This window comes from Dromaius novaehollandiae, chromosome Z (assembly GCF_036370855.1).
Source record: "Dromaius novaehollandiae isolate bDroNov1 chromosome Z, bDroNov1.hap1, whole genome shotgun sequence".
NCBI lineage: Eukaryota > Metazoa > Chordata > Aves > Casuariiformes > Dromaiidae > Dromaius > Dromaius novaehollandiae.
The window spans coordinates 73,584,664-73,612,570 of NC_088132.1; the positions used below are offsets into that span (position 1 = coordinate 73,584,664).

The following is a 27,907-nucleotide window of genomic DNA, read 5'->3' on the forward strand; positions in this document are numbered from 1 at the left end:
TTATCCTTGAAAACAGTAGGATTAAGTTTTCTTTCATGATGGTAACGGGGGGCTCACATCAGCTGCGCTTTGTGTGAACCGTGATTCTAATTGTCAGGTGACCAGGGCTGCACTGCCTGTATCCATCTCTTTCTTCTGCCAGACCTCAACAGCACGAATACACTTCATGCCAGTCGTCTTTTTGTTTGTTCACTCTAGCACCACAGCAAGCTGCTAGGCCATGACTATGGTCTTAGGTATTAGGCTAAAATGTACATGATTTGGGTACGGACTTAGGAATTTTTCCAAAGACTCACATGAGCATAGGAAAGGAAGGGAATAAGAGTTAGAATTTGTCTTTAACTCAACTTTCTAGTTTTTGTGTGGTTATGTCATTACTAATGCAAGTCTCTAAAGGCACTGCTGCTTATACGTGTAGACTGGATCTGAATGTGTAAAAAAAGTAAAGTCTCTCTCAACTTTGAATGGCTTTGATCTAGTACTACAGTACAGGTACCCAGTGAACAATATATGCTACAGGTATTGATCAGCTGAACACATGCCTTAAAGATATAAAGTCGTCAGAGCTTTTCTAAGCAGTAACCTGACAGACAAGCTTATCTTACATTATCATCGTCCATTTTAATGTAAATGTGAATACTTGCAACTATTTCAAAACATGAAGAAACTCCCACCTCTCTTCTGAAGCTTGAGCAATATGCATAAGAAGAAAGGCCAAGTAAGTTATGAGTTATCCAACTGAAAACACAAAAACCAAGGAACCTTTCTTGCATAATTGTTTCACAAGCTTCACCAACTCCCAAAGCAGTGGAACACTCCAGTGAGATGTTTGCAAACCTCTGTTACAGCGTAGTACAGATTTCCTCCCAATTCTTCCAATTCACATGTAGCAGATCCACACAGATACAATCTTCAAAAAAAAGAAACTCAATCTTCCTTTTAAATAAATTAAATGGTTGATACCAAACAGACAGACATAATCCCCATGGGATGATGGTTCGATGGACAAGTTACTTCTTATGTGCTACCACTTTACACATGTGCTGTGATCCATTACTCTCCACAGAGAAGTTGCTTTTATGGGAAGCAGAAGAACAGAAGTACATTCATGTTTTAGCTCAATAAAGCTAACATCTTTCTTGAGCACTAAGGAAACATGTTCCTCTCTCAGAGTCTGAACTGCTGACTTCCCCCAGGAATAACTGCAGAAGAAAATGATAAGCTCTCTTTGTAAATCTAAAAGTGGAAACAAAAATGACAATAACACTGCCCACTTAGGCAGGCTATAACTTCATTAACTTTGGTATGTGGTCCTGCAGAGGTGTGGTTCCTATATGGGAACAGCTCTGCTCCCACAGATGGAAGGCTTGACTTGAAGCTTGGCTGAGCACCTTGGCAAAGGTAAAGTGTCATCCAAAAGTCACTCAAAAAACCCCTCACAAGGGGACTTATCCACTTCCCTAGGTATCATTTACGCAGAAGTCAGCAGCACTCGTGGTTGAAGTGTGAATCACATCACCTGTAAAGGGTGGAGAGGTAGCTTTAAAAACAATCTGGCCAATGTAACACATTCACTGTGATAAGCCTAATGGTGCTTAGGTCAGAAGTTTGAGGGGAGGCTTGACCCCTCTGCTGGGGTCACACACACAACAAGGGAAGTCGATCATCAGTAATTCTTTTCCAAAATTCTCCTAGCCAAGACACTGGCCGCCAGCACACGACCACAAGAAAAACATAGTGCGTACAATAGCAGCCAAGGGAGTTAAACTTTAAGTGTTGTAGGCAAAAATTACGGTAAAAAGAATTCAGTCAGACCTATTTCTTCAAAATTAAGCAGTGCACTAGAAGCAACTAATTCAAGCCTTTTCCTGATATGCATTTTTCCTGTGGTAGGACATTTAAAACACTAGTAAACTGCAGAAGAGGAAGATGCAAAGCAGCCACAGAAGCATAAGCCCAGGGATTGCTATCTAACCACCTATGCAGTAAAGGAGAGGCTTCACACTAAGGAGACAAAACTAAGGGAAATTAAAAGAAAGGCCTTACCACCATAAAAGAGACCTTTGCGTATACGAAAGAAAGGTGGGGCTTGTGACAGAAAAAAGGCAAAAGTGAACTACAATAACCAAACATGCTGGAGCACAAAGTAAACCAACAAAGCCAGAAACCCCTCATCCCCACCAGCTTGTACCATCTGCCTTCTCCCCTTCAATGGTCACTGTAGGGTTCTGATCACCCACATTCTTTGTAAAGAGAAAGGTTTCAGAGCACTTGAAGGCGACACAGAAACACATCAGCTACGGGCCAGAGGTATATCTCAGAAGATTGCACTTACACCTTTCACACAAAGCAACCTGTGTTTCAGATGCTCACACTGTTACGCATTTCAGAAAAAGTTGAAGAGCACAGGAGCCATCAGTCTTAGCAGATTTTGGTTCTGCTTTATAAGCTGCTGGCTTTTATAAAGCTTAGAGGCAGCAGCAACAGTGGAAGAGTACAGAGATACTTTCCAGCACCTGCTGTGTTTTATCCTCAAAAAACCAAGTTCTGTAACATTCTCGCATTTCATCTGAAGATTTCATCTGCAAACAGTCTCCTCTGTAGGAGAGTTTTAGGGTCACTGAGGCCATATTATTAAGACATTAATAGGGAACTGCTTCCTAGCACCATGCTTTTCAATGTTATGTCCAGTTCTATTTTTGAGCCAGAGAATAGGTCTTCCACCATGTCCTTACTCCACAGCCCATCAGATCGCACAGGGTGGATTTTTCTTTTGATAGCCAACCTATTTTTCTTGGGTTAATTTCAAGCAAATAATGCTGAATTTCTGCAAAAAACTACTAATAGCTACCTAGGCTGCTGAAGTGTTAACACTTCAGAAAGTTGGCATCTGCACGTGCACTTGATCTCCCATATTAGTTGTCAGACCACGGCAGAATGATTTATTTCAGCCCTTCCTGCCAAGTCTACTCAGTCTCTGTTCCTACCAGAGATGCCTCCAGTTTACAGCTTTCCTAATGCTGATGTGTCCAAAGCAAGATGAAATAGTGCTGTCAGGGAGGACATTGATTTTCTATTACTGTCTTTTAACATCTTCCTAATAAAGTAAGAGCAGAATCCCTCTTTGCTTGGGGAGTGTGTGCTTTCTGGGTTATGGAGGTTTCATGGGAGACAGCAAGAAAATTAGTAACTCCAGTTTAGTTTCATCTGTCAGCCCAAAGTGGGTTCACAAGGAGGCTCTCCAGCTGCTGAGCACTAGTCAGTCAGGGCCACAGAGGTGAAGTTGTGTGACTTGGAAAAATTGTGCTCTTCCCTACAGAGCAGGATGATCCTGCTAGCCAAATCTGGGCCACACAACATTTCTATCTGATTTGTTTGACCCTCAGGCTGATGGGGAACAGGAGGCACTTCTGAATGCCTCCTCCTGTACTGCCTTTGCCAGTGAGGAGGGAAGTGCCAGGTTTTCCATTCACAGTGCCCTGAGCTGTCACTGCTTCTGGGGACAGGAAAAAGAAGACAGGCCTGGTAGATCCTGGAGCTGCTGCCATGTCTCAGCACCTGAGTCTCCTCAGGGGAGGCAGACGGGCACGAAAGATGGGCCTCCAGTGCACTTGCCTTCCAGCAGCCACTTTCAGCATGCTGCTGCTGTCACTACTACTACCAGTTCCAAAACACATTTGAAACTGAGAAGAGCTGTTTCATTTTTATGACCTGACCATTTCAAACATTAGCAATCTTACTCTTCTAACGGTGCCCAAAGGACACGTGCTGCAGCACCCCCAAACTAGCAAGACTTCTGGTTCTGGAGCCCCCAAGCATTGCATTCTAGACATCTCCCACACTTTATTCTCTGAAAGCTACTGTCCTTCTCACAAGGCTACAGATTTACAGACCCATAGAGGAAAAAAAAAAATGCTTAACTCAGCCTAGGGTCTTCATCTCACTGAGGTCTCTACTTCCTCCTCCTAAAACATCCTGGCCATTAACAGCACTGAGAGTAGCACAGTGCACTGCTCCTATACATTAGCATTTTTACATTGCTCTACACAGACTGCTCAGTGCATATGGGGGTTAAGTTCCAGCTAGAAAGATGCTGTTAGCTGCCACCTGCACAGAAAGAAAAGGAGGACTCATGCAGCCAGGAGCTGCTCTCCAGCTCAGATAAGCTGTCTTCTCCCTGAATCTTGTAATTCTCTCCACACTGTATATTGGAGAGCAACGTGGAAGCATAAAGCTGGAATGAGGGAGAGGGCAGTTTCATGCAACCAGGCCCCCATTCTTTCTACACTAAAGCCATTGAACAGCATTTAAATTAGAAACAAACTTACTGCCACTGCAGAGTGAAGGAGCCACAGATCGTCAACCATCACGCAGCCAGGAGGGAAGGAACAGACCCACACACTAACCAGAGCTCAAACCTCAGCAGTTATTCTCCGTTGAATATTACCTACAGCTTAGTGCCTGAGACACAACACAGGGACTTTCACGCAGAATTGCTGAGCATACTGGGTACCAAACAACATGCAAGACTAGTGAGAAGAGGAGTCTCCCAAACAGCACATACCCACCATTTCTGCAGCAGCAGTACAATCTTTACATCTCTGCAGATCTGCTCATCAGTGGCATAAAACCACAGAGCACTAAAGCTAATACTAACTACATCCAAGGTGCTATAACTACCAGTAACAGATCAAAGTCTCTGCCTACTCAAAACTACAAACTCTGCTAAAGAGCACAAACTTACCACTTGGTGAGGTGAATGAGCTCATGTTATCCAGAACTTAGGAACAGAACATAAGGGAAAACACCATGAAGAAAGTTAGGAGCAAGTATTATACTCTGCATTCATATCCACACATCTCCACAAAACAGATCAGCTTTTGACAGAGAGCTTCTGACACATACAGACCTCAGAGCACACCAGAAGTGTACCCATGGACTACTGCACAACCCAAAGACAGGAATATAAAACTCTTGGTAGAGAAATTACTGAGTTAAACTGAGAAATTACACAGCCAAGGACAGCAAATCTGATCTTCGCCCTTCATATCCTCCCCGGCTGCCCCATTTAAAAAAACGCGGTGAGCTAATCCAAGCATCTGTATTTAAAACATGGATAGTAAGGCCTATAACTGAATTACTGCAAGTTTGTTCTGAAGGTTATCTTTGAAGTTTTTAGAAAGCATAGCAGTGGGGAAATCACACTTGCCTCAAATAGAGCTCTACACCTTGAGGATTTCTCAAATATATAGTTGGAAGAGACACATGCCAACATACTCTCTACCACTGCTCAGCCCTCCCACATGACTTGCACAGATAGAGTACAAATACATGCACTACGCAGCTTTTCATCTTTAGTTCAAAATGCAAACCCTTCCCTGCCCATCACCTGACTTTCCGTCAACCCTTCTCAGCAAGAAATACTCTGAAGAGGGAAGCTCTTACGATATACGCTCTTTTAGCAAGTGTTTGCTGTGCACTGATGAACTCACAGGTGGAAACATCATGCCAATCCTTGTCTTAAAAAGCTCACTAGTGAACAGAAGGATGCCAGGAAAAGCTGAAATAAACCCAGATGCACCAGGGAAGACAGTCACTGACATGGACAAAGGGGACAAGGTATGAGATGTGAATGGAGAAAACCCGGGAGGCAGAGTGAGCTTGGGCACTGACAATCCATTGGAGACATATAAAAGGGAAAAAAAATTTGGTCAGATTCAGTCAGATACAGACAGAATCAGTACACCTTTTGGCAGCTACTTTTTGGATGCAACGGGGAATGGGAATCTCAGGAAAAGCAGTCAGCAACTAGATCCGCAGAGATACAGTTTTCAAGGCTGGTGTGAAAGGAGGAAGATACGTCACTTTCAACACGCAGAAGAGCAAAATGCATTATGATTTCCTGAGGGTGGATGCACAGCAGCAGATAAGGACAAAATGGAGAGGGGAGCCAAAAGGCTTTGCAGGAGCAAACGGTTTCTAGGGAAAGTGAATGTGAAGTAATCACAGCTGCCTTATCTCCAATATATGAGCCAGTAGCGCCAATCACTACAAGAGACACACTTCACTACAGGTAGTAGGGCTTAGTCCCATGTTCATAATGTCTGTTCTAAGATCAACACAACCCCACAAGACAAAGATGCTGTGGGGTACAAATGTATTTTAAAAGTTCCTAATGCAGAAGTGACAATGCTTCATCTAGACCTGCAGCCTGCTCAAGTCAAGCCTAGAGCTGGCAAAGGGTGTCCACAGCACAGTCTCTAGCCCTGTTATGTTGCTAGAGATGGGGAAATAGATGGAGTCTATCCTCTTCACCTACAGAGCAAGCCTGCAAGACTGTTCCTGCAGAACAACATGCTGGAAACTCTCTTAGCTGGCAGCAGCTTTCTTCTAGCAGTCTGAAATAAGAGATTAATGGGCTGTCAGTCCTAAAAGCAAACTTAGATCAAACTGGGGGCAAATGGACTGAGGATAATCTTGTGTGTTACCAAAAGTAATAACTTTGTTTTTGAAATACAAGCTATAGCTAGCACACCATGTAACACAGGCACTTCTGTTTTATCAGGCTGTCACCTCACAGATGATTGTAAAGGCCCGACCCTGCAAAATACTGAGAAAACAGCTCCCACTACAGCTGCAGAGACAGTGGGAGTTGGATGCTCTCTGAACCTTGTAAGCAGCTGTCTGCCCTCTGCAAACAAATACAAAAGCCATATTCAGACCCTGTAATAAACTGTAAGAAGAGTGCTGCAAATGGAAAAATTTCTTCCAGAGAGTTTGGTGGCCTCTGCATGCCTAACTTGTATTTTCAGAAACTGTAAATTCCTCCTTACTAGCAGTTTGCTAGGATTATGCAAAAGATTTATTCAAGATGAGGATATCTGCAGCAGGATTTGTTTTAGCAGCACATTTCTGCCCAACGCTTAGAGAAAGCCTAGAGGGTATCATACAGAGAACTGCAGCCATGGTACAACCCAGAGCCCACCTACTTCTCCAGCCCTTCCTATCTCAGTACACTACAGCAAGAAGCTGCTGCTGTTCTAGGGCATCATGTCCTGAGGCCAAGGTGAACTCATTACTTTAAACCAGCTCGGATGACTATAAACAGCTTGCAACACAGCCTGACACACAGCTCTAGACCCCCTGGAGTCTGTCAGGCAGCTCTCAGGCTGAATTCTCACCCACAAAGCAGCTGCCCACAAATAAAACACTAGAAAACCCTGCTCCAAACAGTGGTACAACTAATTTGCTTAAGCCTCATCTGCACCAAATGGATGGAGAATAAGAGATCAGCAACAACAGGTCAACTGGCAGCAGTGAGAAACTCTCTTACCTTCCATAGCATATTTCATATCCTGGGCAAAAAGACTCCACATGACCTCTGCGCTGATCTTCCCAACAGCAAGCTCCTGAGGAAACCTGAAGGGACATTTGGGAAAGGTTTTGGCACATTTCAGGGCAATGGACTCTTCTTTATTCTGCACTGAGCTAAACTTCAAGCTGAAAGGTTCAACATTACAGACATTTCTTTCACCCTAGAGAGACTAACCAGGTGGATTTTGGAGATCATGGACTGGTTGAGACTGGTTTTAGCTCAGAAAGCCAGCCACTGGATGCCTCTCCTAAAACAGACATATACAATAACTCCAGCAATGTGACCTCAATGGACTTTCACCTGTTTCCCTTTCCTGTCCATATTCCAGGTTTTTTCTAGGATTACGAGGCATTGGTGGCAAGCGAACACTAGTCAGGTGTTCTCAGAGTGTTAAATCCACAACCTCCAGGGCAAAATCCATCCCTTCACATATAATATAATGTCACATCTCTCTCTCTCTCTCTCTCTCTCTCGCCCCGTGGGATTGCCAGAGGAGCATTCACTGGTTACACAGACCAGTTTCAGGCTCCTTTGCAATGCTATGCCAACCCCACCCAGTGCAATCTCCCAGCGCAGCACAGAATACCACGTTCCTAAAGCACAGTTTAAGGCACCATCACCACGGCATCACTGTGTGCATTAATATGCATCCCGGAACTGCTCGACAAAAAAAACCCCAAACCCCCAAAACAAAAAACCAACAACTCTCACCCCATTCTCAGTTGCCTCCCTGAGTTCACGATTGTAATAATCAGGGTGTTTGTGTTCGAACGCCATCGTAAATGAACCTTTTGAAACTCTTCCATCCCAATCAAAAAGTTATTTATATAGACAGAGACAAATAAGACAGAAAGACAGACAGACAAGATAAGTACTTCTATAAATACACAAGTGACAGAAGAGATAGAAAGCAGTTTAACAAATAAAGCAGAGCACACAGAGAGACTGCTATTAGCATTAGCCATAAAGGACATGGAAGTTTCTTACTGATTCAGGACTGGGGTATAAGAATTTTTGTCCTCTTCTATGATAGAAACTATCAAAGTGATGAGTTTGGGCCAGAAATCCAGGTTCCTGATGCTGGGGCCCTGTTCCTCAGGAGGAAGATCCGGATTTTTGTTCTGGGAAAGAAGCCATTGGAAACCCAGTGTAAGTTTAAAGGGGAAAGAAAAAGCTGTGAAATGTAGATCACCTTGTTCCTTACAAACCGCAAACACGAAGGTATATTTGGGCATTTTCTTCCAAAGAGTTGAAAATTATTAACGTCTCCTGGCAACCTGCTTTATCTAATAGAAAACACAGTAACATGCCAAACCATGTCCCTAACTGGTGGCCTCAAAGCCAGAGATAACCCTCCTTTCGCCATGTACCATGCCAAGAGCAGCGCAGGCCAGGGAAAACTTGCCGAGACATCTTTCTCTCTAAGCTAGTTGCAACTACTTGCATTTTAGCCACTTGTGTTGACTAACAGACCCATGTTGGCACATTCTGTGCGTGTTACTGAAGAGGGGGCAGTAGAGCTCTCAGGGATTTGAGAAAAATTTGGGGCTAGAGGTACATCCTAATGCCAGTGCAGGACCCCGGGTACCAGGAAACAAGGTAAAACTTCACTCCTTGAGGTTTATCTAAACTACATACAGTTTCCTTGATAAGTCTACATGCTAATCAGCTTTTGCTGACTGAATGTTGCATCAAACCTTCCCTTCAGAAATATCTGCTCATGAAATAAAATAGCTGAGGCTGGTAAAATGAATGGCAGAGCAATTAGTTAGTGTAAAACGATTATCATCCTCCACTTACTAATCAGTGCTCATTAACTGATTACAAGTTTTGTACATTCAGAAGATTACATGCCACATAATTTTGTCCTGGCTTTTTGTATTAATTAGTATTCTCATTATCACATTAAGCAAATCATAAGCTTGGATTTCTGCCTGCTTATCAGTTACTCACAGGATCTGTCTGGTACTCGCGACTGTACAGCTCGTGACAGTTGTTGAAAATGTACTCGTAGGTGGAGTTGAGGCAAGCTTTTACACAGTCCTTCACTACTTGGCTGGCTCGGGGTGGGCTCTGCAGCTCTTGAACCTGCGAGGAGACAACAAAAAAAGCCAAACGAAACAGCGTCCGTAAATCAGAAAAAGAACAAGCCACAAGTCTGGGAACTACCCAGGACTCAGCGGATCTGCTTGCCGCAACTTGCACTGTCAGTGACCTGAAGCCATGTACGAGTCTCTGCCTGTGGCTCGCCTCCCCAGCTATAAAATAGGAGTGACAACGCTCATGCTCCAGCAGGATCATTTGGATCAGAAGAGAGATTTTAAAGTGCCAAGGAAAGTTCTTCAGAATACATAAACCATGTGGTTTGGTTTGGAAAGTCTGAGCCAGGCACACACAATTTCTGCTAAACTCAAAGGATTTTGCTATAATGCCAGCGAACCTTCTTTTTAACCACTGGAAGAACATGAGACAGACCATCAGAGCACATTACATCTGATCTGGAAAGCTTTACTGAAGACCGAACACTCGCATGCCTTTAAATACAGTAACTTTACCATGCAAGGAGGGCATTCTCCTTCACCAGCTTAACTGAATTTTAAAGCACACCAGAATCCTTAGTGACATGCCAACTGATGCTCCATTCTCCTCTTGCAATATCAGTTCTTTTATTTCACTATTACTTTAGAAAAACATTACAGGTCTATTTCAAAGTTACACCAGATATGCAGGCATTATCCTGAGAATACAACTACATCTTCAGACAATTTTGCTATTGTCACTTCCTCTAAACTTTTCAGAGGATTTCTATAAGCCAAACTTTCAATACATACATGTTGTATGAATGAAGACTTTCAAAATAAAGTTCTAAAATAATATTCACCAAAGGGCTTAAGATTAGACTGGTAAGCACCTCCTGAAATAGCTCAAATAAACTTGCTTTGTTTTTTAAAAGATGAAAACTGCTAAGTGACATGTGTGCTAACCTACTGCAGCAGTTAAAAAAAAAGTTTAGAAACAGAAATCAAGAGTTAAAAATAATCTCATTACACATGGCCGGAACAATAAGCTTAACTACAAGACAGACACATTAACATACACAAAGCTCTCTTGGGTCTTTACTGATGGATACTATCTCATTTCAGTATTTTTACCCTCCAAGAAATAAATTTAAAAATATTTACTAGATAAAAAGATGGTGAAGAGATGGTCATGACAATTAAATGATGTAGACATAATTTTGTATGAAAAGCTTCCTGATGTTACTAACAAAATAACTTATCATTCTAAAGAAAGACAATATGCCTTTTTGTTTTTGAGAAAAGTTATTTGTGCCATATTTATGACTTAAGAACCCTATGGAAAAAACAGGATTAATCTTTGTCAACCAACATACAGTGACACAGAAATAAAACGTGGATGTTTATTACATGGTCAGCATAAAGTCTCCATTGTCTTTCAGTGGAGAACAAAGGCACAAAATAGTTTAAAAATGGAAAATCAGCTCCTGCTACAAAGCTACAGAAGTCTCATTCCCATCCCCACTCATAGCACTACCTTCATCCTGAAGAAGGTGATGCTGGTCAGCAAATCCACTGTAGACTTCAGGTCCTGCAGCCGTTCACGGCTGCTGGCTGGGAAGTTGTTCTGTTGACATAAAAGGGAAATCCTGTTGGAAAGCACAGTCAGATCCCTGCAAAGCTTCAAGCATGTTCTAAATAGGGAAAGCGCCTTGGAAACATCTCCTGTTCAAGAAGCTTGTACCAGTCAAAACAATGCTCAATAAATAAGGCCTTTTATTGCAAGAGCTCATCTGTTTGCTTAATTTAATAGCTTCTCATATGGATGCAAAGTTTGTGGATGCCAAGAGACTAACAACCCTCAGAGACAGGAGGCCTTTCCTTGGCCCCAGGATGAGCAGGCTGTGAGCAACAGCCTCACCACCTTCAACCCTGGCCTCCTCCCTAACCCCGGGCAGGTCCTTTCCTCCTCGCGCTCCTGCTCGGCTTTTGGCTTCTCTTCTGAGACACCAAAAGATGTAGTATATTTGCAGCCTCTCCGGAGGAATAAAGTGGATTGAGAAGGAAAAATGTGCAGTGTTCACCCTAAGAAGGTATCTTAACCACTCGGTCCCCTGTAAGACCCAATCTGCCAACATAAGTGTTTGCCCCTCAGTGCCTCCTTTGCTCTAACACACTTCTTTTACATTATCACCCTGCTGCCTTTAATGGTTGTTTCCCCTTTCACTCTCCAAATTCCACTGAAATTAAAAGTGCCATTGTCCTTTCAAGAACTGCATGCACACACACATATTTCTAAAACTGCATATATGTGTGTATATACATATATATGCACATATATATACACACATACGCGCATTTATATAAATGCCAAATATATATATACACAGCCCCAGTGCAGAAAACTTTCTTGCTACATTCCCACTCTTTCCCTCCTGGGTCCTTTCACAGTGTTAAGGCTCCTCAGCATGTTCTTACATTCCAGCTGATGTGCTGCTTTTGCTACAAGTAAAAGACTAAATGCACTTGCATAGGCTTTTCATATTTGCCCATTCAAAAACTATTGACACTTTCTTTTTGACAAATCCACACTGCTGGCTATTCATTGTTTTCTTATAAGTGCTCATGAATAGCTTGTTGTTTCAATATTGGGGTGAGAGGGATTTTATTTGGGGTAATTTGAATAGCAAATTGCCATCTCCTCTTTTTAAAGTTGGAAACTGTAATCCCTTTTTTTTGGTCTTTCAGAACTTAACTTACCCTTCAGGGGGTCTTAAAATAATCACGAGCAGGTCTCAGATGGCTTCAGCCCGTTCTTTAAGGATACTACCAATTTGATAACCTCTAAATTATTTAAAGTACACTAATCTTTCCTAGTCCTTACCTAAGGCCTTTCTTGTTTGTCCACACCTGAATGCAGTTTTTATTGAAGACCAAACAAACAGAAAGGGATCAACGCTATAGCTTCTTGTTGCCATGTGTTGGTAACTCTTCCTCTGCTATACAGTGGATCATTGCTCTCTTTGCACCTTGCCTTACTAATGTACTTTTAGAATAGCTCATTATGCAACATCCCTTTTATCTTTCTTTTTTTTTTGCACCTTGCCCTTTCTGTCCCTTTGTCTTTTTAATGCATTCCTCCTCTTAGTCTGCTCATGTTTCCCTTCTCTGTATGTTTTATTGTGTTTCAGAAAGATGAACCACCCAGAATATGATTTTTTTTTTAAATTCAAAGCTGATACTTTGCCACCATTTTTTAAAGTTTCAATGAAGCAGCATTAGTCACCATTTATTTCATGTCCATTGACACAGGTATGAAAGAGCTCAAAACTATTCGAACATCTCACCCGCCAAAGAAGGAAACTCAATACTCCAAACAAGCTACGGCCATTCAATTGATAGCTGGAGTTATTAGCTAGTGCTAAATATCAAGAGGTTTTTCCACTCTCACATGGGGGCCCCAGAAGGTAGGGAGAAAGTTTCTGAAGGAAACCATGACAAAAGGAGAGGACTTGCATTTGATGTGAGAAAGGGTATTTGAGTGTGATACCAATCCTCTCTTTATTCAAGACCAGAGACTTCACTGAGCCTAAATGCTGACTACATCTCAGGTCCACAGGACTTAGGTGTCAGCAAAATGCTTCCAAGACTCCTGTTTCCTTACAAAAACTTGTAATTAGTGTGCCAAGTCACATGGCAAGACCATGTTGACTCTGGAGTAGCCAAGAAAGAAACTAGAGGGTTTAAGAAGCCCGATAGACCAATGCCAATGTTTGAAACTCATCTTCCTCTATACCTTTAAGTGAGATCTCAACCTGAGAGCACATCTTATAGATCCAGCGTCAGGGAGAGCGATCAGAGTCTGCTAGATCTAAAACATGTACAACATGGCCATGGTCCCCTGAAGGATTCTTGTCTTTCTAAGTGAGAACAGATCTGTCTGTTTTCCCTTTGTAGCTTATGCCTGAAGTAGCTGAAGAGGATTTAATTCAAAGGAATTAATCTAATTCAACTTACATTTCTGAGAAAGTATCAGAAATAAGTATAGTTCACAATCTTTAAATTATTTCAGAAGTCTTGAGGTAGTTATAATGCAAAAAAGAGTATGGTTTAAGCGCTAACCAAAAGGAAACCAGAATTATGCATCTGAGCAACAAGCTGGTCACAACAATTCTATAAGACACAGAAATTACCCCCAAATTCAGACATATAAGAAAAGTCCAAACTCCGTGTTTCCCCTCTGCCCATGAGAATTACTGAAAAGATTCTGCTTACTGACGCTTACCCTGTACATTGAAAGATCAATGCGAAGTGAATTATGGAGCTGGTCCAGAAGTTTCACAAATCGTTCTTTCTGTTGAATAGAAAACAGCAATAAACATTGCATATCATCACTGTCCAATCAATGCTCAGAGTAAGCAGCAAGATATCAGAGAATTAGTGCCAGATTTCAGGAGAGTGGGAGGAAAATGTATTGTGCAAACAGTATTTTCTTTGGATTCCTGGATTTGCTGTTACACTGTAATTATTTTTGAAGCTTGTAAAACATTAGAAGTGTTGGAAAAATACTCCATTATCACTGTGAAGTAGAGGTAGAATGAAACAACCCTGATATCTGGAAGACGATTTGCACTAAGGTTATATTTTAGAAAAAATGTTCAGAGGTGAGTAAAGGAACAGGTATAAAAGGGTCTACTGCAGAGCAATGATACAGATCCAAGACCTTATGTATTAGTTCAATGACAAGTATTATAGGTGTTTCACAACTACGACTATTTTCTTGGAGTCAGGTCTCTCCACTGGATCCTGGTTTTGCATTGTGAATATTTCCTCATTCAAATCTATGTATTCTCTGTTCGACAGGGGAATTTGAGCTATTGCAGATACTCTCCCAGAATGTTCAGCTCCACCACATATTACATGAAAAACAGATGAGCCATTAGGGACCAGGCTTTTTTTTCTTTTTTTCCCCTCCCTTCCTTTAAGCAGTTGCTGTTTTTAAAAATGAAGTTCTGAAACCATCAGACTGCATGGTATATTTTATCACCACAGCATCAACACGCAGAGTTTAATACAATTTGCTCATTTCCATACCATCTGTGCTCCAGTGCAATTTGAACATGAAGAGTAAACATCACAATGCATTACACTGATGAATATCTAAACCATGTGAAGATGACAACAAACCACGTTCTGCTTTGTCTACAAGAGCTCCACAGCTTAAAGCTCCTCACAGATCTAACATTCCTTAAACGGAGCACATTCTTTATTGAAAGGCAGAAATGCCATAGGCAAATCAAACAAGTCCGGCTGTAACATCACCGAACACAGAGACATACCCCAAAGTTGGAGGCTGCAAAGCGGTCTGAAGCAGACACATTCGTGGAGGCAGTTGTGTGCGCGTAGTAAGCATTGATATTGGCAAGTAAGGTGCTCATCACAGCTGGCACACCTGGGCACATGTATTTGGAGGAGAGACACGCAAAGTGCCTGCAATAGAGAGGACAGTCCTGGTCATTCTGGTATCCTTTGTATAGCACAACTTCATTTTCTGCCTACAGTCTCCAGAACCAACTCTCAGCCCACTGTTTCCTACCCCTTTAACAGCCACACAGCTCTACTTAGCACCCTGCGCAGATGCAAGTTATGCTTTCTCCCTTCTAGTAAGTCTCCAGCACCTTACTTTGAGTTTTTCAGAAAGATACCATCAAAACAATAAATACTATAGAAACAAGAACAATTCCTTTACTGCAGCCCTTTCCACACTATAAAATAGCTTCTCTCCTCAACAATTCATTGCCAGTAGCTTGTGATTAGGTGATAGCTTGGGTCCCAATGGCAATTATAAGAGTCAAGCCTGATACAACGAGATTACTATAAATTCTACTGCTTCTTGAGGCAGCCACAACTTCTGAGCTGACATGAGGTAGCAGGAATTGCAAAGCATTCGAGCACAGCGAGATCACACACTAGTAGTTGTGTGCCATGCTGACACTCAGGTCCTTAGGGCTAACCAGTCCATCCTGCAGGAAGCACGCAGGCTCATTTACATTTTCTCATTTAGTTGCTCTCATTAAAGTGCAAGGAACCCTCCTGCAGGAAATCTCAAAATTATTCCAGAAGCATTTGGGCTTGTGAAATAATTAAACAATCAAAGAAAATCTGTTAGACACGAGGAAAAAAAAAATCAGAGCTTAAGAAAGCTGATGTGAGAAAAAGCAAGTGAAGTTCATTCCAACAGACAGGAGAGTTGGGCCATTTTTAAGCAGTTCTCTGTGCAGGAATCCTTACAAACCTCCCAAACCAAATTTGGGAGCAATTTTCTAAATGTAGCTTTCTCCCTGCGGAGCTGATCACAGACAAGATTTTGTGCAAGTTTTCCTGCAAATAATTATAATCAAAAAAGTTCCAGGGAAAGGATTTCACACAAATTCAAAAGCCAGTATTTCAGACAACCATACGACATTGATGCCTCAATGTTAGCTTGCTGGCTACATGATACCTATGTACCAACAGGTCATTTAGGCACTCTATCAGTAAATAGAGATCAAGACTGATCAATGAAGGCACATCAAGTGCTTTTGTTTAGCTTGAGGAAGAAAAAGCTTAAGTAGTGGTGATCCAATTGATATCTTCATTAACTAACAGACAGGGTAGAGTTAGCAAGAAGATGGAGACAGATACAGTATCTTAGAGTAAAAAGACAAGCAGCGACATACAGCAGTTGCAGCATAGGAAATTCTGACTAGGTTTTTCCAACTTTTCCAGATTTCTTCCCCAGAAAGCTCCTGTCCTCGGAAAAGAGAAAGAGGTGGTGGTTCACCATCCTTGGAGATTTTCAACAAAATGAACCAGAACCTGAGCAACCCAATCCAATTTCCAAGTTAGCCCTGCTATGAGCAAGAAAGACCACCTCCAGAGGTCCCTTCCAACCCATATCTTTCTGCAAGTCTACAAAATAATGATGTTCTCCTCTCCAGCTGGTTCTTTTTTCATCTCTGAACAAATGCCTCTGAAAGACCTATTTTCCACACACAAACCCTATTTTTACTATTACAAAAATCCCTGGAATAACGATATCCGCAATGTGCTGGCAGCCTAACTGCAGCTATTCATGATAAGCCCTGGACAAGAACATCTAGTAATGGCAAGTATCTCATTAATTTGAGCAATTTCTTTCTACTTTGGCTTAAATCAACAAGCAGAAGGGTGTTTGCAAGGAGATGTAAGTGCAGATCATAACTAGTCCCAGGACCTTAGGTTGACTCAGAAACAAAGCTTTCAGCTTCAGATGTGGACTTTTTTTTTTTTTTTTTTAAACATTAGTCTGCTGCATTTAATATTACACTTAAAACAGGAAATGAGCTAAGTGTAGTACTAGTAGTCTCTAAAAGAAGGGCTAATCTCAAACCCAAGTACAGTGACCAAGAAAATGCTCTTGAAGATCAAGAATTATATTAGCCTAACTCCAAACAGTACAAACCAGTGAATCCATTACTCAAACTTCCTATAAACAGCTAGTTCTCAACAGCATCTGGGAAAGCAGTGATTTCACAGGACTGTATCAATTGCCACAATGGACCTGTAGGGTTAACACTTTCACAAAACTTCTTCCCTTCTCACACCACCAGAAATCTTTACTGGGATCTTTGGACAATACCTTTTTAATATGATAGTGTTCAAATAGAGATTTTAGAGTCTTAAAACAAAAACGGCTCAATTACCAATAATAAAGTACACTCCTTTACATTACTGAGGTTGGTGTAACTCCTTAGAATTCATTTTAAAGGTAAAGGTGCTCACACAAACTGCTCAGATGTGTGCCTAATTCCAGCACTTTCAAATATTAATTTCTAGACTTTGAGGAAGGTAGTGATTCAGAAATAGGCAGTCTCTTCCTGCTAACAGTAATCCCCCAAAGGAGTAGTTGGCAATGACAGTCCTCTCATTACCAACCAGATTTAGTCTTCAGACTCAGAAAAGTCACATCAATTAGTTAGGCTGAACATTTGCACTACGGACCACACAAAAGGAATCTTACGTCATGGCCTGGTATATTGATTCAATGCCGTAACGCATTGCAAATTCGTCCACTATCTCTTGAGCTGTCTCATCAAAATACACCTTCCAAGCATCATCTCCTTTGGCATCAGGGATCTTCACCACCCCATTCCCTTGCACATCTGTGAGATGGTGGAAGAAGTTCTGAAATACAAAACAGGAATAAAACTGTACGTGAAGTTGCTGAAGCCTCCAAGTGAGTTTTGTTGTCCAGCTTGGAACCGCCCTGAGGAGTAGCCACTGATGGCAAGTTTCCTTCCCCTCCTCCTTCCTTCCCCTCTGCCCAGTATGAGTTTTTCTGCTTTGACTTGTTTTTCTTCTCGAGTGTTCCCAGCCAGATTTTTCACATGCATACCTACCATTTTACCCATAAGACTTTGTGAATCATACAGAAGAGTACTTCAATGCAGTGAAATAATAGACTAATTAGTTATTATACAGCAGAACAGTCTGAACAGAATTTTCTTCTGAGAAGCAGGACCCTAAATTATTATTATTATACAGCAAAACACTCCAAACAGAATTTTTTCCAAGAAGCAGGACCCTTTACTAGACCGTTGCATTATTACTCATCATAACCTTTCACTTTATCTAGGAACACTGGAAAGGCTTTCCTCTATTATTGCTGTGCAGAAATTGCACATTCAGTTCAGTGAGTTTCTCAGTAATCCTCAAATTCATGTCACTTACGGATTCATCAGCCTTTCAGACAGCTGCCTTCTTGTAGTTAAGGGATGCAGAAGCCTTCTGATCTAATTAGGAGCTATAGGACTCTGCTTTATACTGCTATTTCTCCTGATGAAATTATTCTAGGTGTAAATCATTTTCATTTTATGAGGCACAAATAACTCCATGAAAGAAGGTGATGCTTAGAAAGAGACATCTTTGCAAAAAAGAGGGGAAGCAAGTGAACATGCATGCTTAGACAAAAAAAAAAAAAAAAAAAAAAACCCACAGCTTAACAAACAGAAGCAGTCACTCAATTAAAAACAACAAAAGCTATATACTCAAGGACAAGGCACAGCCTACTAAACAAAACTGATGTTCATCTAAGTCTAATATCTGTCTCTTCCCTGGTAAGGCAGGAAGACATTACAGGGCTCATCTAGCCAAGTGTCTAAATAAGTTGTTCCCATAGTTGAACGCTCCTCACTGTGACACATCTGTCCTTGTCTTAATCTGAATTTGCTTAAACTTCACTGGACCTTGTGATATTTTTTATCCATCAGGTAAAAGGACTCTGATTACTACTCCCCATTTTGGCACTTAGAGACTGAATCTGTCACCTGCCTTCTCTTTGACTGGCCATCACGAATCTCTCAGACACACGGTTTCCCCTTTTAGTTGTTCTCACGAGTCTTCTTTCTGAATTTCTTCCAAATTCTAAAACACTGCCCACCCAGCTTAGTCCATCTTGAGCCAGATCAGCATCCTGTGACCATAGCTCATTTTTGGTTCCTCAATAGTCATTCAGAGCTCTACGGCAGTGCAGCAGCACAGAGGAACCTAGGCCACCCATACCTACATTGCTCAGTGGCCAGAGTCAAAGCCCTCGCCAGAAAAGAACTTACTCACAAAGCAGCTAAGGTTGAAAACTGAACTTTTCACATGGATAGCCACTCTTCCAACTTTTTTCAGGCAGGTGAGCTTAACCACAGTTTTTACTGAGGAAACTAAGAGCTTTTCTGTAACTCTCCTGCCTCACAAAATACAGATGCAGTAAGAACTTGATGCCATTTTCAGCTGCAAATTTGCAGGACACCTGGCACTGGCCTGTAGCTTAGCAGTTACTCTATACTAACATCACTCGTTTTTTTCTGTTGTTGTCCAAGCAGGACAACACAACCAAGTCCAAGCACCAGGCTCAGCTTTGCTGAACCATGCAATATATGCAACTGTCCAGATGGAAACTGCACTGATGCACTGAAACTGCTCCTCGCTATCAGTGACAAGCAGTGTGTTTTGTTCACTACGCTCAGAGACTGAGATAATAGCAAGGAACACCTGCCATTATCCCACGGAAATGCTGCCTGTCTGGGACCCCACAAGGTATGAGCAAAGTGTATTTGTGGCGCAGATCTGGGTTTAAGTCTGCCATTTGAGTAGCCCTGCCCTAAAGAAAACCGTAGGTACTGTACATGCTGAAAACATTGCTTGAGGAAATACAGAAGACTCCACATTACGCTTGTGGGGGCATCTGAGCTGGACTAACGCCTGGTCTCAGCACAGCGGCAGCGCAGCTGTGACAGCACGATGGAGCGCTACAACCCTGGCTGAGCTGGGCAGCGCTTGCGCGCAGGGTAGACAGCCTAGAGCCTCCTCCGCCTTCCTGACAAACGCGGCTCTGATGATTCAGCATCTTTCCAGGCCTGCGGAGGCTGGAAAAGAATAGCTTACCTATGGCGAGGAGGAACATTTCAAGGAAATAAAGGTCAGAAAATTGCTTCTTCAACAGAAAGGAGGAACACGGTAATGACTGAGCAGATCAGCTCCTTACCTCATGAAGGCAAGTGTACTGAATATGATATGGAGCCACCTTCTCTTCCCCTTTGATCTCCACGCTGATTTGCAGGCGGATAGCCCCAGACACCGCAGACTTATCCGTTCTCTTCTCTAGAAGGAAAATGCATCAGCAATTATACGCATTTTTCACATATGGAGCACAGCCATCTGGGGGTGTCAACATGGGAGAAGAGATTGCTGGAAACTCAGGCTGAACTTGGGGTCAGAATCACCGCAGAGAAAACTGACTGCGACATTGTATTTTTTTTTCTTCCAAAACATTAAACACTAAGTAGGCCTCAGGAAAACAACTGCTATGATACACTCTCAGTATGACACATCTAGCTACCACTATGCATATTTCCAGACGTAAATCAGCCCTTCTGACACCAATTGTGCTACAGGGTCCCTAGACTCAGACTCAGTCAATTGAACTGGAACTACCAGGGAATATACTGCAAACCTCTCCAGACTAAGACTCATATGACGGCAGGCAAGGGAATTCAGCATACATATCATATGGACAGCTAAGACAAGGTTTTCCCCAAGACTAGCATTAAAACACCAGCATGCCTGGAAGATGTTGCTCAAATCCCTTTTTAAGAATAGGGTTGAGAGGAATCTGTTCCTGACTTCACCATAGTCCTGAAGCTCCTGAGAATTGCTGATGCTGTCCACATCAAGAAAATTTTGCATCTCCTAGGATTATCGTGCCTGTCAATTCAGCACCATCTGGTTACATATCATTTTTTCCTTCAAAGTCCTATTTTTGCCACTTGAAAAAGGCCTCAACAACTTGCCAGCCCGGTGCAGTGCACTTGCAGACTGGTAAAATCTTTACATCATCACAAAAACAAAGGGCAAAGGATGGGAAATATTCCTCCAGCACCAGCAGAGTCCAACCCTGTGCCAAGCATTTACCCACAGTACTTTCCAGTGCCTGCAGGGAAATGCTATACTGCACTTCTCCATTTTAACTGGAATCAAAACCCAAAACCTTGCAGCACATCCACCCTTGAAATCATCTAGGCTTCCCAGTGTTCCCAAACACACGATACTTTTTCAATCCCAAAAGCCCACTCACCAAGGTTGTACCACACATCCATCTCTCCGCTCAGCGTACGGACTTCAATGATAGTCTGTCCCAGGAAATCATCCGACTCGCGTTTCAGCCTCTGCTTGACGCGAGACTTAATGTCGTCATCTTCATCCCACACTCGCACCTTGATTCGGTCGGAGGAGTTATGGCACTCACTGTGAACAAGACATATGCGATGCTGAAGAGCGCATGCTTCAGTTGACATTTCTACACTACATGCTTTACATTTATTTTGACCTGCTTGTCTAACAGTGGAGGGATGCAAAAACAAAACATAAATAATTGCCTATTTAAATAAAAGGGTAGCCTTTGACAGGAAGTACATGGCAATTTTTTGATGTATTCTAAATGCTCCTATGTCATGATGGACACTGCAAATCTGACGCAAGCCAAAGGAGAGCGCCCTGCACTGATTGCAACCACCAGCTTCAGACTTGTAAGTTGCTGCAGCTCTCCTGCTGTTCCTCACTTCCAGGACTGGCTCCCTGAACTCATAAATCATCTTTACCGTTCTCATCTTTTTTGCTCTGAAACACATAAAATTCCAATGAGAGCTAGGCTCATGCATCGACGTGCACACCCCAAAAAGGGCGATGAACATCCCACTGATTTCTGATACCCTTCCCCATCAATGGTCTCATGTTAGACTGCAAGCATTAGGGGCTATTTCTGTCTGTGCACGTGCAGTGCCTAAGAAAGTAGGGTTCCGGTCTATGACAACAGCCCCTCAGGTTCTCTGCTAATAAAAATAAGTAAATAAGTAGCTCAGGTGGAAATAGTTCTCTTACTTCAAGATCTTCACAAACCAATAGTGCGTTAATGTACAATACATTATAATTGCATGATACAAACGCTGCCTGTGTGTGGGAGGATGTGGTTGGATACAGTAGTTGTAACAAACTTGGTATTTAATTACTGGAATTGATGCTGCCTATTATTCACAGCTCACACTGATACTTGCTCTGTGCCACAGGCAGGTCAGTAAAGACATTTCCATTAAAAACAGCAGTTTATTGTTTGCTGAATCTGCACCTTCAGCCTAGCACACAGGCATAATTCGCAGCCTCCCTCCTTGTGTAGGTGTTCAGATGCCTTTTGTAGACACAAACAGGCTCCTGGATAGAAGTGGGTAGAAGGACCATATAATAAGAGCTCTGCTCATTTATAGGCCACATGATACAATAAAGCAATTTGAATGCTCACACAAGACCGTGACAAGGGTGATTACTCACCATAACCACTACAAATGTCTGCCCTCAAGGAAATAAAACCTATGAAAACAGGCAACTTCTGCTCAAGGCCTGTTTTCTAGCCTTTTTAACATGCTGCATCTGTTGCTAAGCAACAGGGAGAAGGAAGAAATGGGTCAGAAGAGATCTGCTAAGCCTGGTCAATAAGATGTGACAGTGACTGGTATTTTCATGCTCCTTACCAAGAAATCTTTTGGGCTCCTATGGCTGCTAATGTGATTCAGGACTGCTTAACAGACACCCAGGCAGCTCCTACAGATTTTTTCCAGCCCAAAGGAATACCTGGGGATTATATGGAGAAACTTTGAGGCAATTCCAGATGGTTCTGACCACTGCTCAAGACTGTCTGTGCTCCCTTCCTTTTCTATGCAACACAGGAGGATATTTAGAATTCAGAAGAAAGAAGGTTCAATGTTTCTCTCCAGCCTTTATTCTTCTCTTCTTCCTCCTGCACTTCAAGGATGGCCTCCTTCAACAAAACACGCAGCAAACAGTCGCGAGCAGGGAATGCTTCGACGGTTGCTCTCTGCAGCTCTCAAACTTATCTGAGCGCATTGCCATGTCTACAGGCAACACAGCATAAGCACTTAAATCCTCCATTCCCAGCGCAGTGCACTAACGTACGTTTCAGCAGCACCTCAAGAGGCTCAGTGTTCAGAAATACATGGGTGCCTAAAGACACAGACTGGCACACAGTGGCATTTACAACGCACCGGCAGGTTAACTCCTGACTCCTTCAGGCCTAACCTACTGGTGCTCCAATTCTTCATTAGGTGGCTTCTATCTCAGTTCTTTGCTACCAATGGCCTAAACTTCGCTCCTTCATTCAGGAAAGCATTCAAGGTGTCCAGACATGAATGTGCTTTAGGTGCTCCCGCGTGCACATCCCACGTTCCTGAACGGCTGACTGCCCTCCTTCACCTGGCCACAGCAGTGCAGCTTGCTGTGAATGGCCACAGGAAGCTTTTAAGCAGCATTTACTGAGCTACTGAAGTTTCTACTTTACCATGCCTTTCTCTGCATTTTTAAAAGACTTCTCAATTCACATTCCTTATGCTGCTCCTATGCCAGAGAGAGTGCCTTATCACTGCTTCACAGCAGCTGAAATCCTTAGGCTGGTGGCTTACCCTTCAAACATCATCATTTATAAGTCTGTAGGAACCACGGTCCTTGTTTTCATCGAAGCAGGACAGTTCTGTCAGCATCAGTACACCTCCCAGAGAGCACCCCAAAACAAAACCATGAACATGTGGTGATTCAGGCTTGTTAACTGATAACAGGCTTGATAACTAATGAAAAACATTAACTTCCAATTTGTGACAGAATAACAACTCAGCAAGACTGTTGCTAGAAACTTGCCCTGTCAGAACACAGGAGATGGCACATTTCTAAAGATGCCTATCCTGCTTCTTGCTACCATTCAGTTCAGACCCATTTCAGGAGAGCCTGATGGCCTGGAAACTAGGCTCCCTTCATTCTGTGGCCCAGAAATTCTCTCTCTCTCATATAGCTATAGTTTTTTTGATGTTTTCGGTGATGCCTTTTTATATTAAGAAGTTACTTTGGCACGTCAAACTACCAAGTAAGGTAATGTTTTCAGGAAATAGCACACAAAATCTGCAAAAAACTCAAATAAATAGTGAACTTGCTTCCATGAAGTTTTTCTTCCTGAAGCCAGTGGTTGCAGGAGCCGTAGAACTAGCAAGGCCTGGTTCTGCAGACTTGCACCCTATCCCACTCTCTACCTACAGCTTTTCTGCCACTTTCCCATTTAGCTGTCCCCCAGCCACAACCCACCACTTCCCTACACAGGTTTCCAGTCCTTTCAATACTCTGGTCTCAGCTGCTCAGTACTCTCACCCAGCTCCCAGCTGGGGTGAGAGGGAGCACAGGAGGCTGTTATTAGTTCTGAGCTACACACACAGTGGCATGCTAACTGCTGAATATTCATTACAGCTTCTCCCACAATGGAGTTGATAATTTGGGTCTTTGTAATCCAGCTCCAATTTACACACACACACAAAAACCCATAGAAACTTATTCCTAGATTCAAGACCTCTGCCCATCTGTAAAGTCTGGTAGAAACTGGCTCAGAAGTTGTTGGGGTCTGGGACAGAGCACAATATATGCCCCTTCTCCTCAAGAAAGTGGGGAGAAGAAAAAGGAGAATTGTCTAAAAATGACCAGAACAATCAAGCCAGTGATTTGTACTCTGAGGTGGAAAAAACAATGACAATTGTGCTGATTTTGTTAATCAGTTGTTGCTTGTGCTAACAACATTTGCAGGATTGTTACTGAATCTCTGCACTGCAGGAATACTAACGCCAGATGAAGTTGTACATCAAAGTTGTAGCTAAACAGAAAGTTTGTAAACTTTTACAAAAAGAGATACAAAAGTACACCTATAAAACTGTGTCTCCAGCAGGTCACAAATGATAAAGTGAACTGCAATCAAGACCATAGATTCAAACCTTGGAGAGTGCCACGACGGAAACTAAAACCTTCTGGCACTATGAGCTCACTCCAGTGATTGTTCACTCAAGAAGAGGAACAGAGTCAGGTAAATACCATAAGGGCTTTTTCAGTTCCTTCTGCATCACATCCACATGGACAATTCTTCTCAATCAATTTCTCATCTCAAGAAATGTGTTAGCAACAAATTAACTCGGCAGGATACATTAAACCATCAGTTTCAATCCACTAATGCCGCAGTGAGACTTACATTTTACATCTATAAATGCACTGCACAGATTACAGAGGTGAGAAGCCAATGCAACCCTATCATTCAACATGCCCATTTCACGTAAAGACATTTCCTTCAATTATGTTGTTTTCTCGTATTTGCCATGTGAAGAACAGGAAAGCCCAGAGGCCCCAAATGCAATCAGGACTCTATTGTGCCAGTGAGGCAGACAGCCCCTGCCTTGCAGAGCTGACAGTCTAATAAAGACAAAAGGCAACAAGAAGGCATAGCAAGAACAAAAAATTGAAGTGAGGGAGCAACAATATTGTGCAGATTTGAAAGTAGGTCAGTCAAGCCCAGAATTAAGTAGCTTTGCTGTGCTCTGCTATTAAAAAAATATTTATGTCCAGAGCGCCTAATGAATATTTCTACAGCCATATGCTGTGAGCAGTTTCCATTCTGAATCATGGCAGACACAGCTCTTCAGGAGGGACTGTAAAGTTTCACAGTCCAGAGCAGGGGGACAGTTCATGCAATGCTAGATACAGAAAAAAGTGCAGAGCTGCTTGCAGGAAGAGTGGGTGGGAGTGCAGGAGGTGGGAAAATGCACAGAAGAGAAGTGCAGACCAGCAGGAGTTCAGGACTTGTCATCATTTCAGCTTCTCAGGAGCAAAGCTCCAAAAAAAGCAAAGCAGATTTCTGGAAAATCAGAAAGAAAGGGGTAGTTGTACCATCCAGTGTGAGGCAAAAAGAGCCCAATAAAGAATTATAACAACATACATAGAGGGAGCAGAAGAAAGTTGACTTCGGGAAACAATCTGGCTGAAAAAGATGATGATGATCTGGATACAGTTCAAACAGCAGTGTCTTGAAAGAGCAGAGTCCAATTTGTAGGTCTGTTATGGCCAACTTCAATAGGAGAGGAAGGCAGAAAACTTCTAAGCACTGGTTAATTTTTAAATAATGCCAAGACTCCTCTATCAGGGCAGAAAGAGACACCGGAGGAGGCACTGAAGGCAAAATCAGAGAGGCAAGAGAACCAGGATAAAATCTGGTACAGGTTAGAAGTTGAGCATGACAACGCAGGTACATGCCCCGAGATTCAGCAGTTGCTGTCCGAGAACAAAAGAAATGAGTTTTCTGTTCTTACAAGCATAATGCTCTTTTTTCTTAGGGGAACAAGTACAATCATTTTGCTGTTACCCAACGCTACAGCAGTAACTGCACAAATTAATCGTGCAGCTCTCCAAACTACAAAGAGCAGATAAAGTGATTCGGAGCGTTACAGCTTTAGCTGCATTAACTCGGCTTCCCAACAGGCGCTTGCGGCAAGGCATCAACTGCGCTCAAATCCAGGTTCCACATTGGTCACTGAGCAGGGAAACAAGCAGGATTTTATCGTAGTGCCGGTTTCATTATCTGCAGTGCCTGGGGAATAAAGCAAGCAAGACAGCCTGCATGGCCCCCACCATGCAATGAGCAAAGGCTGAAGGTGCAGCGTTTCAGTGACATTTATAAACATAGTGGTCTCAGAAAGGGCAGTCTTAAAAACAACTTTGGAACAGTCACATATAATCACAGTTTACTGAAAGATGCTGAGCTTGGTAACAGGCCCAGCTGCCGAAAGGAAGACTGCAGAAGCAAATAAGCTTTCAGGTGACAGCCCAGTAGTTGACTATGCGGTAGGTCCATTCCCAAAAGTTTAACAGGAATGTATATCATCTGTGGCTCTGCATGTCCTAAAAAATACTGGTTATCTGCTAGCAGGAGACACTGCATTTATTTTAAGTCAGTTACTCCTCTGCAATGAGAGAATAAACATGCTTTTTTGCAAACTGTCCAGTGACAATGTAATCTGTTCCAGGCAATGGTTTCACACCCACCATTCATAGCTTCAAATACAGCTGTATTCTGACAAGACAACTTCAATGGGATATTATTTTAAAATTAACGAGTCATTTTGTGACCACGCCAAGAAGCCCTGCACAGTCCTGTTGGGAACAGCTAACTCTACTGCTCAAGGTCATTAAAGACTGGGGCACTTCCTGAAAAAAAAAGGCATAGAGTAGCACCCTCCACCCAGCCCAGGGCTCTCCCTTTAAAGTGAAACTCTGTCTTACAGACAAAAGTTTCTTCTCTTAAACACTGTTTGCCATTGCAACCTGTTCAAATGGATGCTAAGCTTCAGCCTCTTAAAAAAAAAAAAAAAAAAAAAAAAAAGTCTAAATGGAGAATTAAATTCTTGCTTAATTAGACTGAACAGTTTGAAAATATTTTCTATCTAATACTACTGGGCTGTTTCTTACAGAAGTGAGAGTTGTGCAGACCTACCAAAACTTCTAAGTTCCAACAAGTTTTGTGAAAAGTTAGTGTTGCATGGAGCAGAAAAACCCACCAAATCAGTTGCTGTATCAGAGAAATCTGCAGCCAACTGGCTCGCATGTACCAATTGATCCAGACCTGCAGCTCAGACCCAGCTGCAGGCATGCCCTGTGCTGTCTTCTGTCCAGCCAGAGTAAAGCGTGAGGGAAGAGAGCTGAGGGCACTGCAGAAAAGTCTACAGGGCAAATGAAGGAGACCACCTCTAAGCCTGCTCATCGTATCTCCAGGGAAGGGACCTGGGATTTATTGCAGAAGACAAATGGGATGTAAACCCAAGATAAGCAGGCTTCAATAGTGCATGCTCACAGAGCGACTCGCTCTGCCTTGCGGCAACGGCTAGGGTCCCCCAACAAGGCTTCATCCTGCCAAGCACTGCATATGCAGAGTCTGGGGCAAGTCTGTAACACTGAACTGAGCAGAAAGATCAGCTCCTTAAATTCTCTTAAGTCTTTAAATTCCAATGAAAAGATACAAAAAATCTCACTATAACAGGACATTTCCTAAAGATGTAACTATACCAAGAGATAACTTTCAGAA

General features: G+C 42.5%; 1 protein-coding gene across 3 annotated transcripts in view; it reads right to left on the bottom strand.

The window, feature by feature from the left end:
- The window catches only part of LOC112988024 (protein unc-13 homolog B), a 218,157-nt gene that overhangs the window by 45,562 nt on the left and 144,688 nt on the right, over positions 1-27,907 (bottom strand). For all 3 annotated transcript variants that reach the window (XM_064502595.1, XM_064502594.1, XM_064502596.1), the window contains 9 exons: positions 21,041-21,210; positions 19,952-20,067; positions 17,435-17,598; positions 14,733-14,883; positions 13,679-13,747; positions 10,931-11,020; positions 9,329-9,463; positions 8,363-8,496; positions 7,334-7,419 (listed from right to left, as the gene is read on the bottom strand). In XM_064502595.1, coding sequence (XP_064358665.1) covers positions 7,334-7,419; positions 8,363-8,496; positions 9,329-9,463; positions 10,931-11,020; positions 13,679-13,747; positions 14,733-14,883; positions 17,435-17,598; positions 19,952-20,067; positions 21,041-21,210 — 1,115 coding nt within the window. The remainder of the gene's footprint in view (positions 1-7,333; positions 7,420-8,362; positions 8,497-9,328; positions 9,464-10,930; positions 11,021-13,678; positions 13,748-14,732; positions 14,884-17,434; positions 17,599-19,951; positions 20,068-21,040; positions 21,211-27,907) is intronic.